General features: G+C 41.1%; 1 protein-coding gene and 1 long non-coding RNA gene across 6 annotated transcripts in view; one reads left to right on the top strand and one right to left on the bottom strand.

Annotated features, from left to right (window-relative positions):
- CSMD1 (CUB and Sushi multiple domains 1) overlaps positions 1-15,295 on the top strand; it is a 920,428-nt gene that overhangs the window by 617,017 nt on the left and 288,116 nt on the right. For 4 of the 5 annotated variants that reach the window (XM_083431289.1, XM_083431288.1, XM_083431290.1 and 1 more), the window contains 2 exons: positions 3,485-3,572; positions 14,017-14,141. In XM_083431289.1, the coding sequence (XP_083287415.1) occupies positions 3,485-3,572; positions 14,017-14,141 (213 nt within the window). Of the gene's footprint in view, positions 1-781; positions 841-3,484; positions 3,573-14,016; positions 14,142-15,295 lie in introns of those variants that run through there. The other variant, XM_083431291.1, reaches the window with a different exon arrangement.
- LOC310673494 lies at positions 10,661-13,437 on the bottom strand. The gene is made up of 3 exons (XR_014509074.1): positions 13,366-13,437; positions 12,852-12,924; positions 10,661-10,938 (listed from the first exon to the last, which is right to left on the bottom strand). It is a non-coding gene; the product is annotated as an uncharacterized lncRNA (long non-coding RNA).

The raw sequence follows: 15,295 nt of genomic DNA, 5'->3' as shown, positions 1-15,295 counted from the left end.
TTATATCATTATATTTTTACCCCGAAGTGACAAAAACTCTGTTCGAGAGCTGCTCCTTTAGTTCGTTTCCTGCTAAAACCATCGCTGCATGGGAATACTTTTTGTGTAGCCCTATGTCAGCTTCCACTTACAGCTGATGAGTGGGAACGGCTGGAGCTGAGGAACAGGAAAACAATAGTCTGTCAGGTGAAGCAACTACACGTGGATTGCTAGTGTTTGGTGCTTTACATTTAATGTGTCTCTGTGATGTAAAAGCAGCTCCACCCTATGCTGACAATTGGGTGAAGCCTGTGAATATTCTAAAAATATTCAAAATATTCTAAAAATATTAAGAGCGGTGGACTCGTAATCTGGTGAACCGGGTTCGCTTCCCTGCTCCTCCACATGCAGCTGCTGGGTGACCTTGGGCCAGTCACACTTCTCACTCACCTCACAGGGTGTTTGTTGTGGAGGAGGAAGGGGAAGGAGATTGTTAGCCGCTTTGAGACTCCTTAAGGGGAGTGAAAGGCGGGATATCAAGTCCAAACTCTTCTTCTTCTTAAAAAAAAAGCTGGGTAACAAAAAACCAAATACCTTTGGAACTTGGCTTGAGAAAAGTAGTTTCGCGTCCGACTTTATCTGTACAGTATGTTTATGTCATGTGACAAAGACACATGAGAGCAGAAGCAGCAAAGCAGGCTGGGAAGTGCTGGGACTGCACAATCATTTGGGCCTACTAAAGTTATTCAGGCCTAACTGCTAGGTGTTGAGTCACTCTGACATGTGACTTAGCAGCCAGTTTCACTTTGTGCTCTCTGTAAGATGTTAGTCAGAGTCAAGTCTGCCTCACCTGTGAGCAGAGTCAGTGTGTAATCTCAGTCAAACTGTTTGGAACCATGTTGTTTATGAAGAAGTTGATTTTAATTCAGTAAAGCTTTTATTCTTTAAAACTCTGCATTATTAATTGACGCTGCACGTCAGTTTAAGTTAAATGTTGATTTTTAATCCATGTGAAAATATTATTTTTGGTGGTTTCTCAATTCTCATGTTGTCATAATTTCTGCCACTTGAAGACAGATACTGCTAAAGGGAAGAAAAGTATTTTGTATAAATACAGAGGGGGGAAACACACACACACACACACACACACACACACACAAACGATTTCTGATTCACTAGCTGGGAAAGATAGGAACAGTTTATATTCTGTGCCTTTTTGAATTAATAGCCTAGCCAAGGCAAAGATTTGTGGAAATTTGTATGCTGAAATGTACTGTAATGAATGCAATTTTCAGTTTTATGGGGGAAGTAATACTTGCGGCCAGCAATTTGGCACTTAGTACATGAGCTTTCTATTTGCAGGTACGTAGATTATATTACAGTGACTAACAAAATTGAGATATTAAAGTCTTAAAGCAACACATTTTCAACTTCTGTCATCTTCCTCTTTTCACAAGTGTGCATGAATGTGTCTCTGTATGTGTGTGTGTGTGTGTGTGTGTGAGAGAGAGAGAGAGAGAGAGAGAGAGAGAGAGAGATACGCCAAGCCTTTCATCTGTTGCCTGTGAATTGTGATGCCTTTGGAACAGACAGAATTAATTTATTTTGTCTCTTGATTGTACATAACCTGTTGGTCGTCATACTTCCCCATCCCCTCTGCCAACTTGACAAAAACAAACATACCTAGTCATATTGCCTTATCACATTTTTAAACCTATCACTGCTTTGAAACAAAAACCGTATTTTACACCTGCTCTCTCATTAATTCTCAATTTTGCACAATGAAATCATTCTAAGTTGGTACATGTGGGTTCTTAAATCCCTGCCTGATCACCAAGGGTCTTCATGGAGATCAATGAGGTTTTCAGATCCACCATGATTTGTTGATCTTATTTGCAGGGCAGTGTCAAAATAGTGTTGGGCACATTTAAATCCCATTTGTTTTAAGCAAGAATAGTAATAATTTGATGGAGAATTGTGTTTGTCCTTTTGAGTATTATATGTACAATTTTTCAATTTTGAATTGTGTGGGTTTTGTTTTTTTAAGTATAATATGAACACAATTCAAAATATCCAGTGCCATGGATCTATGGTCTCAAAAAATGTGTAGACTGAGAGGTTCCAAGATTGGCTCAAATTCTTACCAAAATTTCTGAGTACCCCCCCCCCCATGTCCATTGGACTCTTTCTCATCCCATGTTTTGGAAGATATGAGGTCATCTAAAGTGAGTTGGATAGTTCCCGAGTGTTTTAAAATATTTTTTTTATTGTGTTGTTACTACCTATATTTCTTTTGTCTCATTCTTCTCTGCTTTAATCATTAATTGATTTTTCTAAAAACAACAACAACAACAACTGTAATCTTGTTTAAGTATCTTGGCATGAACAGGCAGGATGAAAATTGAGTGACTAGATAAATGGGTAGTGAGTCATACCTAGTTTTGCCCCTCCACTGATGGAATTATCTTTGATCCAACAGAGGCTTGGAAGGGGAGGAAAGTTAAGGGGAGCAGATTTGGGGGGCATAGGGGAATCATTTCCCTTTCCCCCTTCAATGGAAGCCTTTGCTGGATTAAAGAGCCTTCTGTAAATGGAGAGATACAATTGTATATAATCCGATACATATTGATCTGACGGAAACCAAGGCAGCTGTCAGCACAGGGATGGCTAGCCAGAGATCACAATTATTTGCACTGGTGAATTTATCAGCAAAACCATGTCCGTTGAAATGCAGTGCGAGAATGGAATCACAGCACTGATGAAGCAGTAAAGTCATCCCTGTTCTAAGTACTTATATATATATTTGGCAGCACATGAAGTTTTCGGACTGATGAAGCAGATGCCAAAAGTCAGGTTCCCATTATTACTTGCCAGTTATTCTCAAAACGAGTGGGTTTTTGTTTCTCTGTCTGTGATCCAACTCACATCACCACTGGGGACATGGTGAATACATGTTGGTTTTATGAGGCTGATTTATCCCACATAAAGTTTCTCTCATATATTATCTAGTTGTAATCCCCATGAAAGGTATTAATATTCCCTATATAGCAGGTGGCAAAATGGAGTGTGAGTGATAAACATCTAAAGCAAGATTCGTTTCCTTTGTAATTCCTATGCATTTTTTAAAAAAGGAACAAATAAGTATTTTTTTTCTTGCAAAACAGACAAGCCACAAAATGTATAATCCACCAGCTACCTCTCCCTATTAACCAGGCTAGAATTAATAGAACTTCCAAAAGTGTGCAGGATAAATTTATATCGGAATGAGCACCAAAACAACAAGCCTCCATAAAAATTGCATGTAGGAGTGGTTATGAAATCGAGCAACTCTATTGCATTTTTTATCCTATATGGATTTTTTTAAAGCCTTGTTCTCCTTATCCACTCAGGCATTTTAACTTTACAACTTTACCTCCCTGAAGTCGTATTTAAATATATTGCAAAGACAGTCGCATATTAATCTTCCCAAACTGAACTGTTAATTCTTTTTCCCTGTCTGCTACAGTGAGTCAAGGTGGGGACGCAGTTGCATCAGACACATGTCCTGATCCAGGTGTTCCTGAAAATGGGAAAAGAACAGGCTTGGATTTCCGGTAAGAGTTTTATATGTTTGACTTAAAAAGAGGAAAATTTAATGTGAGAAGAGTGTGCTCAACTTGAAGTTAGAATTCCTCATAAAAAGTGCTTGTTCCTGTAGTTTAGTCACAGTAAAATTTGGATGCAGTAACTTGGGGGTTAGGGCACCTCCACACATGGACTTGCCACTGGTGGATCTCAAAATGAACAGGCAATTGCATGTGAGCAAGATTTCCAGTGTGCCCTGTTCACATGGGAGATACTGCACACAGGCAGCTTCCTTGACTTCTCTGTATTGATGCCAGGCTGCAAATATGCTGCAGTCATTTAGAATGTCTCCATACACATGTTTGCTAAGCATTTCTCTTAGCCCAAAGGTACTTAGATTATAATGGTTCTGGTAGCCTACAAATTAGACTATTGCAATTGGCTCTGTGTGGCACTTCCCTTGAAGGCAGTCCAGAGGTTGCAACTTGTGCAGAATTCAGCAGCCCAGAGATTGGCTGGGACATTTACCCTGAAACAGCTGCAAGGGTTGCCTGTCTGCTTCTCAGACCTTACTATGAAGGGTGGGTAACAATTTGGCTGTCTAACCATCTTACAAAAATAGTAGCATGCCCATAACTGCAACTCTTGGGGCATTGAAGGAATGACAGCTCCTATAACCTTTTCCTAGGGCCAATAATTACATCATAACAATACCTGGATGAATTAAGCTGCATCTGTTTGTGAATAGCGTGTACACAGTTCCAGACTGGAATAGTGTCCCATTAATTATGTCATATTCAGAGCAATAAGTCAAAGGGTTGGAGGCGGTTGCTTTGCGATGGTTTTATGACTAGATAATAAACGAGTATCATTCTAGAATCCTGTATTGCGTGCCTTGAACAATATTTTGCACGCCATGATACCCCCTATTAAAATAAAGTGCCTGCATTGCTGAACTACATAGGGTGGTGGTGATTCATATAATATCAGATATGCTGCTTTGAAGTATGACATACCTAGAAAAGCTGTGCACCTACCAAGGCACTTGCTGCTATTGCCGACTCTGCTAGGGGAACATGCATAAAACCCAACAGCCTTAGTAATGGATCTGGAGCAATGTAATAATAATGGCACTGCCGAGCAGGAGAGAAACATTGAATTAGGAACTAGGTCTCAAAATGGTTCTACCTGGGGATTTAAACCAGGGATCGGGAAACTGTGGCCCTCCAAATGTTGCCGGATTCCACCTCCCATCAGCTCCAGACAGCATAGCCAGTGGTGAGGGATAATGGAAGTAGAAGTACGAACAGCAGGATCCCCATTCCTGGTTTAAAATATCCCTTTTCCTACATTTAGTTTCATTCTGGAAGTCATGGTGGGGGGGAATAATCTATTTTATCAAGTCAAAAGTTCTTTCTCTCCCTCTCTTTCTTTTGGAAAACCAGTACAGTGGTACCTCGGGTTGAGAACTTAATTCATTCCGGAAGTCTGTTCTTAACCTGAAATCGTTCTTAACCTGAGGTACCACTTTAGCTAATGGGGCCTCCCCCCGCCACTGCACAATTTCTGTTCTCATCCTGAAGCAAAGTTCTTAACCTGAGGTACTGTTTCTGGGTTCGCAGAGTCTGTAACCTGAAGCGGCTGTAACCCGAGGTACCACTGTAATGGTGTATGTAAAATTTGTTCTATCTATGTATATTTCTGTAAATTTGGGGAAGCTCTTTAGATTTCCTACCTGCATCATGCCAGTTTATTTTGTTGCAATCACAATGCCTCAAAGGCAGATTTGACGAGTTGCAACTTTCTTTATTCATCCCGCTAAGCAGGAAAATAGAACAGTCTTTTTAATCAAACAGTTTTCTTCAAAAAGCTAGAAATCACTCCTTCAGCAGGAGGGGAGAAGAGGTAATTTGGATAAGACGAAATAATTTCATAAGCTGGAAAAAAGGACAGTTTCACCAACAGAGATGTTACCAGACACTTCTGTAGTGTCTTCCACTTTTCCTATGTATGTGGAGTGTTGGCATATAGGGCAAAGGGAAATTATAAAACCCACATCCTCTTCCCAGGTGCTAAAGATATGTGTTGGAGCAAACCAGTGTGAGAGCAAATGAGGACAGATCACAAATCAATGGCAGAGCACATGGTTTGCATGCGGGAGGTCACAAGTTCAGTTGCTGGCACCCTCAGATCATCGCAGATGATGATAAAGACTTCTGCCTGAGACGCTCTGAGCTGCTGACAAGTTAACAAAAGCAGCACTTAGCTAGCTATCTAAAGCATCTTCATATGTTCCATAGAATTGCTAGTGTGCCCTGGAACATAAATTAAATAATGAAGGGTTTATATGAGACCTAATTAGCCACCCCACAGAGAAAGCTGCTCCCTGCAGCTGCATCAAGTTCCAGCATCACCTCCTTTAAATGAGGTTCTGCTGAACCACTCTGCCTCATTCCTCCATCAGCTCTTATTCTATAATTCGGTCATTTGCAAGGCTGAAATACTACTTACCTTTGGAGGAGGTTGCCCGTTGCATCTCAGCATGGATCCCTGGAAGGAGCCATATTTGGAACAATGTCTTACAAAGAAACACAGGGGGTGGTCTTTCATGAGATTGTGATTCTTACCACAGGCAATACCAGAGGACTGGTTGAAGTGAGTGAGACAAGTCAGTATGACTCGGGGCGCTTCCAGGTCGCCTGATTACTCACACAAAATTGGGCTTCTTTCTAATGCAGTTATCCTGTTGCTTTTCAAGCTGCAAAAAGCCCAGTACGAAAATCTAGGGGAAACCGCAGCAGGAAATGCAGAATAACACCTGTGAAGTGGCAATGTCATATAACCTACACATATACATATCAGGATTAATGCTCAATAAGCGCTTACATTGGAAAATGTATATATAAATACAATAGCCATACAATATATTCAAACACACACGTAGCCCCATAACAGCGACTGAAAACTTTGGCAGCACACTACCAATAAACATTCAACACACTGTGACTGTTCCCCCCCCCCCCCAGCTGCTTTGGAACGGCTATTGTTACACTATGAAAAATAAAATTTACAAAAAACCCTAACAATAAACAAGACAATACTCTGGCCCACTAATCATCAGATATAAACCTCAAACACTGATCCCTCTGTATTTCAGAAGTCAGACACATATTTTTTTTTAAAGTGCTCTGCACCCAGCCCAGGATCAAAGTCAGTTGCTGCAAATAAGTGAGGGAGTGGTTCTTTAAAAGGGGTGAAAAAGGTCTGTTGTTGTTTTTTACATTCCTCGCTAAAATTGGTTGGCTGGAAGTTTGAGTCCAACACAAGCTGCAGGACCTTCAACCTTGTTTTATAAATTTACCTGGGAGTATGACTCATTTAACTTCATGGGACTTTGGAAAAAAAGATGTATATGTTTGCATTCCCACTCTAATCCAGGTGTGCATATTGCCCATATCATTTTCATAACTTCCCTGACACCTACATATGGGGTTATCTGATCATTCTTTACTCCTAGTCCTATTTTACAGGGAGGACAGGAACAAGACAGTGTAATGCCGTGCTTTATGGTTTAAGTAAATATATTGCTCTGGTACTCCTGATCATTACAGCAGCCTGGAATTATTATTATTATTAAAAAAAATAATACTCAGGCAGTCCAGTTCTCTTCGTGCTTGCTAAGGAGTAAGCTGCATTGAACACACATTCCCTAAACATTCATTATAATGCATTCAACTATAGAGGCAGAAAAATATCTCTTGGCTCTCATTATGCTTGAAACAAAATAGATTTGTTCATGCATCCAAGTTTGAAAGCATCGCCAGTGTTGTCAGAATCTTATATCAGTTGAGAAGAATGGCTGTCTCATTACATTACACTGTGTTTACATCACATAATGGCAACATCTGGCTATGGGATGGACTGGTCTACTGCTTTTGCAATTAGCTAAAGATATTTAAATGATCAATTTGATTTTGTTTCTTGAAGCAAAAATTTCCAGCTCATGTCACTTATTCGTCTGATAGAATCTTGAGGATTCTGGTGAATAAATTTCAAGTAACTGCTAGAAACTGTTCAGCTACAACGAGCAGAAGGGAAAAGTGCATCGAATCAAGATGTAGCCTTTGGACTCCTTTTGTCAAATATACTGAAACGAATTGGTCCATAACGCTAAGACATGTTTTCAATCAAAGCATCCAAAAGATACATTTGTAGCCTTAAACTACTAGACATTAGAAGCTATGTTTGCTTTTATCTTCCGTCTGCCCATAAAACCTAAAGATGAATGGGCAGGCACAAAAACTTACTAGGGGTGGGTGAGCGGAACATTAGTTATGCCCCCCAACTTAACTGAAGTGATCCTCGTCTAGCACCCCCCACTGGAACATAGACACCTCTTGGTGGATGCATGATGGAGAGCAAATCCCCTCGCCCCATCATGGCACCATATTCTGCCTCCAAGGTGGGGAATGCTTTATTTGAGGACCAGGAAGGGGTGGGGGAAGAGTAACTGCTTCCAGTAGCGGCTTCATCTAGGTTGCTGCTTTCCCCATGCCTTGTTAGATAACTGAGGACCCTTGCAGAGCATTGAAAGGTTAGTGCCTCCTTCTGCCTTGCATCATAGAACACATGGGCATTTCCTACTAGGGATGATGGGAAATGTTCATCTCCCAAAATGGAAGTAGTTCACCATCAACCCCAATCTCTGGACCTTTGAAAGGGGAATGGTTTTCATTAATGCCATGACTCGAACTAACCTGTTTGGAAGAATCACCTTCCTGTGAGCATTTTTATTTATTTTCCAAGCACATAATGCCACTTCTCAGTGAGGTAGAAATATATACAAAACTAAGGGAGGCTCTAAATGTTCCTCCTGCACAGTTTATTAATGGGAGTCACATAGAAGCATCCTATCTGAGTCTGCTCCTTAGCACTCCATCTAGCTGAACGTCATTTGCAGTCCTTGCTGTTAAGATACAACCAAAAGGGAAATGGTTGTCTTTTTAGCTTCCTTTGCACCTGAAAAAAATATCCACGCTAGTCTTTCACGGACTATGTTAACAAAAGCATTCATATTTAAAAACAACAACAACAACAACAACAAATGCTGCAGTAATTTGTTTTGAAAGCATGGCAGGCTCTAGTTTCCACCATTCTCAAGAATGAAATACTATTCTTTGTTTTACATTTTGTTTTTTAAAAAATGAAATATTTTCTGGAGTGCATGACTAAGGCAATGATTTGTTTTCATAAGTTCAAGTAAAGACTCTAGAAAAAAATGCTATTGCACTTGTCAGGAGAATAATGACTGTGACTATTAGGCTGAATTGCAATACATGAGCAGGCACATTATTCAAAGGCTCTCCAAGTCTGGAGAAATATATTTAGTGAATGAAATTGATGGAAAAGGAAGAAAGTTCATTTTAAAGTCAGTCTAACCATTGCTGATTCAGTACTGACAAGTTCTTTGTAAAGGTCTTGTAGTTTAAAATATACTTGGACTTGGACGTTTCAATGCCTTTTTGTCTCTATTGTGATTTTAGCATTTTAACATTTAAAATTAAAGAATGGTTTTCATCTGGTGTCGTTCTCCCCCTTCCCCTTCTCTCTTTTGCCTTGCTCCTGTCACTTTACCTGGGAGATTGCCTCCCCATGGGTTCAAAACTAATAATGCAATTCAAATTTTATGGTGCAATGACAGCTAAACTGCTACTCAGCCCTTCGCCATTACATATAGTTGCTCACATATTTTTTTTTAATAGCAATGATATCAATCTAATACCAAGGCTGCAGTCCTATTACACTGAATTCAGTGTGTCAGGTTTTTTTAAGGAGACAACCTAAATCTCAGCACTACGTATTGTTTTCCATAAAATGTACATAATTTGTGACAATTCCTTCTTCAAAATCCACCTTGCCTGAGGGATGTCTAAACCTGTAAAGGAATGTGCTCTGCATATATTCAGAAAGTTGGATCCTCCTAACAGAGGGTCCATGTTGTGCTCGGCCCTGAAACTCTTCCCTAACCGGCTTGTGGGCGGGGCTTGCCCCGCTCCAAGCCGGTGGTGCCACAGTTATGCCAATGGCCTTTAGCCAATCAGCAGCGTGGCAAGGTTGGGGGTTGGGGGTATTTATTTGGCAGCACGACATAGGGACCTCCTTTTGCTTCGCGCTGCCGAACACCCGCCTACCCATTAATTAGGTCTGTTTGGCCTTGCTTTGGACTTTGGTTGGTCACCTGTTTTGGAATGGGGGCCAGGTAGGAATTTTTCCCAATGTGGCAGATTGGCTGTGGCCACTTGGTTTTTGCCTACCTCTTAGCAATCGTCACAACTTTGTAACATTTGGCAGTTAGGCATTGGTTTAGGGGAATGTGGGGAGGGAAGGTGCGGCCATCACCTGCCCCTCCAATGAATAGGGTATTCCGTTAAAGGAATCTGGGGGTCTGGATCTCATCCGAAGCCCGGAGAGGGGCTAGGGCCATGCCAGGACCCCTGGGAACCCCAGGGGTGACCACCAGTCTATATGCATTGATGGAGCTCCCCCTGCTGGTTGTTTACCCTTCCTGCAGGGTGGGGCAGGAGCCAGATATAGTTTGATACCAGTGCCTAAACCAATACCAGTCACATTTGTGTATTTTAATAAAGTTGTGGTCAAAATTTGCCCATTAACATTTAAACTAAATTCTGTCTCCACTGTGCCTTTATTTCCATGGGGGATGGGTTTGGGGGCTCGAAACACAACAGCTTGCTCTATTTCCACCAGTTCATACAATCCAGATTTCAGAATCCAGTTACACAACACCACAACCACCAGCAGCTAATGCGCACTCACTGTTTTCTCTGGTAAATCCTTGGGATTTATAAATAATTCACTTTTGCATAACATTTTCTTTGACTATTGGTTGCACAAGAGAGAGTTCCTGAACATGAGCAAACTGACCCGCCATCAAGCCCAGAGAATCTTGAAAGTGTTTAGCCCCATCTCCTCTTATAATGCATCATATTCCTTAATATCTAACAAGGTAACGCAGTGAGCTCTGCAGGCATTTTTCTGGGAGATTGTTGCTGCTATTTTGCCCCAAAACTAGCTCCTCTAATCACTCTTCCATGTTTTAAAACAAAACAAAACTAGCAACTCTTTGATTCTAGAAAGGAGAGTGAACAAGAGACAGACAACACCTTATGCAGTCTACACAGCAAATAAAAGCTCCAATTTGTTGGGTTACAAATTATTATGAAAACGGAGCAGATAAGATCAAACGCAACAGCACAGGATCCACCTTTAAGCTGAATACACGAAAGAGTGAAGTTTATTCATCTCTGCTCCTATAATGTTAACTTTTGTAGCTTGATACTAAAGCAGATTTTCTAATTGCCAGTTGTTGATAATGACCTGCAGGGAGAAAAAATCACTGTTCATTTCACATCATTGTATGAAAGGTCACTGAGAAGTCTTTGTTCTTGGTTTCTGTCCCCAACCCCTTCCTGGGAGCACGGGGCCTCTTCAGGTACTGTCTGTCTATAAACAGCAGTTTTGCTGCTTCTGTGTGCTGATGACTGATGCCTTGAATGAACACCTGTTGCTCTAATTCTTTATTAGTTTTCTAGTCTATAATTCATAGTAATCAACTTTGAGCTCTTTGGTGAAGTATTAGGGATTGCCTACTGCTTCACAAATTGTTGTACTTAAGGGCGCAGAAGAACATAAGCCTTTGAAACAATGAATTTCAGGCAAGGATAAATCCTGTTTGATCTTCAGCATATTCTTACATTTATCAAACTAAGAATTTTTATTATTTGTGTCTATCATATTTTTTTACCCTTAGTTATATCACAGCGGGTGGCGCTGTGGGTAAAACCTCAGCGCCTAGGACTTGCCGATCGCATGGTCGGCGGTTCGAATCCCCGCGGCGGGATGCGCTCCCGTTGCTTGGTCCCAGCGCCTGCCAACCTAGCAGTTCGAAAGCACCCCCGGGTGCAAGTAGATAAATAGGGACCGCTTACTAGCGGGAAGGTAAAGGCGTTTCCGTGTGCGGCTCTGGCTCACCAGAGCAGCTTCGTCACGCTGGCCATGTGACCCGGAAGTGTCTGCGGACAGCGCTGGCTCCCGGCCTCTAGAGTGAGATGAGCGCACAACCCTAGTCTGTCAAAACTGGCCTGTACAGGCAGGGGTACCTTTACCTTTTTATATCATCCCCTTGTGCTCATACTATCTAATATTTTGAAGAAACAATATAAAGAGCTATCACAGCACTTGCTAATATTGCTTGTTGTGGTAGTAATAAAAGATTTAGAGCATCATTGTTGTTTTCCATAGGCATACCTGCCCAATTTGTTTATCGCATTTCACTGGCAAGTGTGATACACGTCTGACTAGTGGGGTACGAGAGCTGAAAAAAATCACATCTTGCAATCAGTGCACCCCTTTGGTTTCAGATAGTATATGGGTAAAAGGTAAAAGGTACCCCTGCCCGTACGGGCCAGTCGTGTCCGACTCTAGGGTTGTGCGCCCATCTCACTTAAGAGGCCGGGGGCCAGCGCTGTCCGGAGACACTTCTGGGTCACGTGGCCAGCGTGACGAAGCTGCTCTGGCGAGCCAGCACCAGCGCAGCACACGGAAACGCCGTTTAATTCCCGCTATAAAGCGGTCCCTATTTATCCACTTGCACTTAAGAGTGCTTTCGAACTGCTAGGTGGGCAGGAGCTGGGACCGATCGATGGGAGCTCACCCCACTGCGGGGATTCGAACCGCCGACCATGCGATCGGCAAGTCCTAAGCGCTGAGGTTTTACCCACAGCGCCACCCGCGTCCCTTTATATATGGGTAGATGAGTCTAAAAAGCCCAGGACACAAATTTTCATGGCTATGGTGGCTCATTTACCAGAAGTAATGTATTTAGCATTAATTCTGGAAGTGTATACTCAATTTTGATTAACGAAGTCTCCTGATGTATATTGTGCTCTAGGAGATCTCTGCATCCAACCCATAACTCCTAATGAAAATGGAATATAACAATTTCTTTTTCCTTTTTAAAATTGTTTTAAAAGTTTGTTTTTAAAAGCATTTTGAAAAATAAAAAAGCTTTTGAAGTATCGTCTTCCCAAACTTCCAAAATATGCCTAAGAACAATTTAGCTTGGAGTTTTCATTTACTTCATTCCGCAAGGTTGAAAGGGAGGCATTTTTACTGCTCCCAGTTCTCCCAGCACCAGTTGACATTTGATGGTGTTTCCTTGTCCTTTGAAGGCGGTTCTGTGCAGCCGGGGCTATTGCTCATCTACATTCTTCATTCAAAATGATGCTGACCTGCTTGCTGCGTCACACGCTGCCATATCATTTCACAGTCTTCCCCACTGTGTGAAACAGGCAACTCTTTCTACTGATCCAAAAGGAAAAGATGAAGAAGTTCAGAAACATGCTGCTATATTTGGAAAAACATATGCTACTAGAAATATGTCACATTTTGCTTTTGGAAACAAAATTGTTGGCGTCCCCAACTCTATCAGTGTTCAGAAAAAGCAGAGAAGCAAATGAAGGACTGGGGACCTGTTGCTATAGTGATCTAATGAATATCTAGGCAAAAGACATAGGAGTCCTGCATGCGAGATGCTCAGTGCCCAACACCTGCAGTCTAGTAGGATTTAAGAGTAATGACTTGATGTGAAAGGAGGGTAAATGTAGCCTTGCAGCAGAGATGTGCTGCCCTTTTAATTTAGATTTAAAAATAAAATAAAAAATAAGATTTTTACCCAGTTTCCTTCCACTGCATTTCTTTATTTCATTTATCATTTACGTATTTATCTTTATTTCAAATGTATACCTTTCCAACCCAGCCAGGAGTCTCAGATAAATGTGAATGTAATTGTTACAGCCAAAATGCTTGAAAAAGCAATTCCTTAGAAGATGTTCCCTCTGCGAGTGAAAAGCAGCCACTTTTGCAGCATCAGACAGCACCGCGTTATTTGTTCAGATTTTTATACAGCAAGGTTTGGCCTGCCAAAGCTCTCCTGGCTATGCAGCTATTTCAAGCTCACAAGCACCTTTCCTAATGCCAGGCAGTGGCAATCCAGCCGACAATCATACTTCACTTTCCATTCATTCTATTGTGCCAATTTAACACTGTGCCAATGTGTTTCTCAGGACTTCTGTCTTGAATCATAGGCAATGCTGCCATGAAAAGGATTTCTGCTAATTGGATCAGTATGTTATAGCATAGCAATATGTTTACTTTGTGTGTGTCTGTTGCCGTTTTCTTGCCTTATTTCTTCCACTTTATAAGCAGCCTATATTCCTCCTAGCTGATACTATTAACAAGCTGGACACTTCCCTTACAGAGTATATCAAATGACAAATGAAATTGGTTGTATGCCTACCAGTGAGTTCAACAATAATGTTTAGTTTGTGTAATGAAGCTTAAGTGTATACTGACCTAAAGCTGAAACTTGTCTGTATTGTTAAATCCTTTCCCCAGGGTCGGTGCTAGTGTTCAGTTCAGCTGTGAAGACAATTATGTGCTCCAAGGTACGAAAAGCATCACTTGTCAAAAGGTGACAGATACGCTGGCTGCTTGGAGTGACCATAGGCCAACATGTCGTGGTGAGTAGTGTTCATTGGAGGGAATAGGGCAGGGCACTGCAATTACTCATGCCAGTTGAAGTGTGTCATAAATTGAATGAATGGTCTTATCCAATCTTGCTCTTCATCTGGGTTCTCTATTATTTTGAACATCCTTTAAGGTTATGGACATGTTTGGTAAAGTATGTAAACTTGAACTGTAAAGGTTTGCAGGGCTGTTTGCCCACAATGTCCTATGTATGGGCCAAAGACACATATGTGATATGCATAATCTTTCCAGACACACACATTTTGAGCAACAAGGATCATGCACATGTCTGCTCCACGCAGATGTTAAACCAAAGAGGAAGTGATTCTAGTGCCCCTTTCCATATTGAGTATACACTTTGCTAAACAGATCTACAGGCCTTCTGTATGTCATTTGCTGCCTATTATTTTCAGTTCATCTTTGTTTTGGCTACACTTTTGTACTGCTGGAGCAGATCCCATCAGCCCTAGTGAGTGTGGCCTATGGCTAAGGACAATGAGAATTGCAGTCTAATTCTGGGGCGTGTAGAATGGATTTTGGGAAGTAGGGTGGGAGTACATGTACAATAGGCATCTATTTATATTTAGTGGCAAAGTATGACTAAAGATCTTTCAGAAGAAAAAAAGATGAAACAGTAAAGAAATTTCTCGAGCTGCAACAGTTTCTCATGTCCAAGTCTCAAGAAGGTACTAATAATACACTGAGATTGTGTCAAAGACTTTTTGGGTCCAAGCACTTTTAAAAGAATTCTGAGCACAATGTTTAGATTGACTTTTATTTGTTTGTTTGTTTGTTTAAAAGCATTTCTAAACTGCTTAATATTTAAAAGTCTCTTAAGTGTTTTACAAAAAAAATACAGTATAAAAATAATTAAACAGTAACAGCCTCCCCCCATAAAACAGATTAGAAACAGGAATTCAGTAAGAATGGGGTCTAATCTTATGGGTGAGGAAAAGACCTGCCTTTACAAGACATCTGAAGGAGCTGATTGATGGTGCTCTATGGAAGGCAGAGGGGAACGGCATTCCAGAGTGCAGTGTCAGTGGCAGAAAATTCTGTAGGGCTATGAGTAAAAGTTTCCCAGGCGAACTAAGTGATATTACAGGACTATATGGGGATAGGCATTCTTTCAGGCAACCTACAACCA

The sequence above is a fragment of the Podarcis tiliguerta genome, assembly GCF_965153285.1.
Source record: "Podarcis tiliguerta genome assembly, chromosome: 3".
Taxonomy (NCBI): domain Eukaryota; kingdom Metazoa; phylum Chordata; class Lepidosauria; order Squamata; family Lacertidae; genus Podarcis; species Podarcis tiliguerta.
The sequence above is the reverse complement of the archived record's forward strand: the minus strand, read 5'-3'. Positions and strand labels throughout refer to the sequence as shown.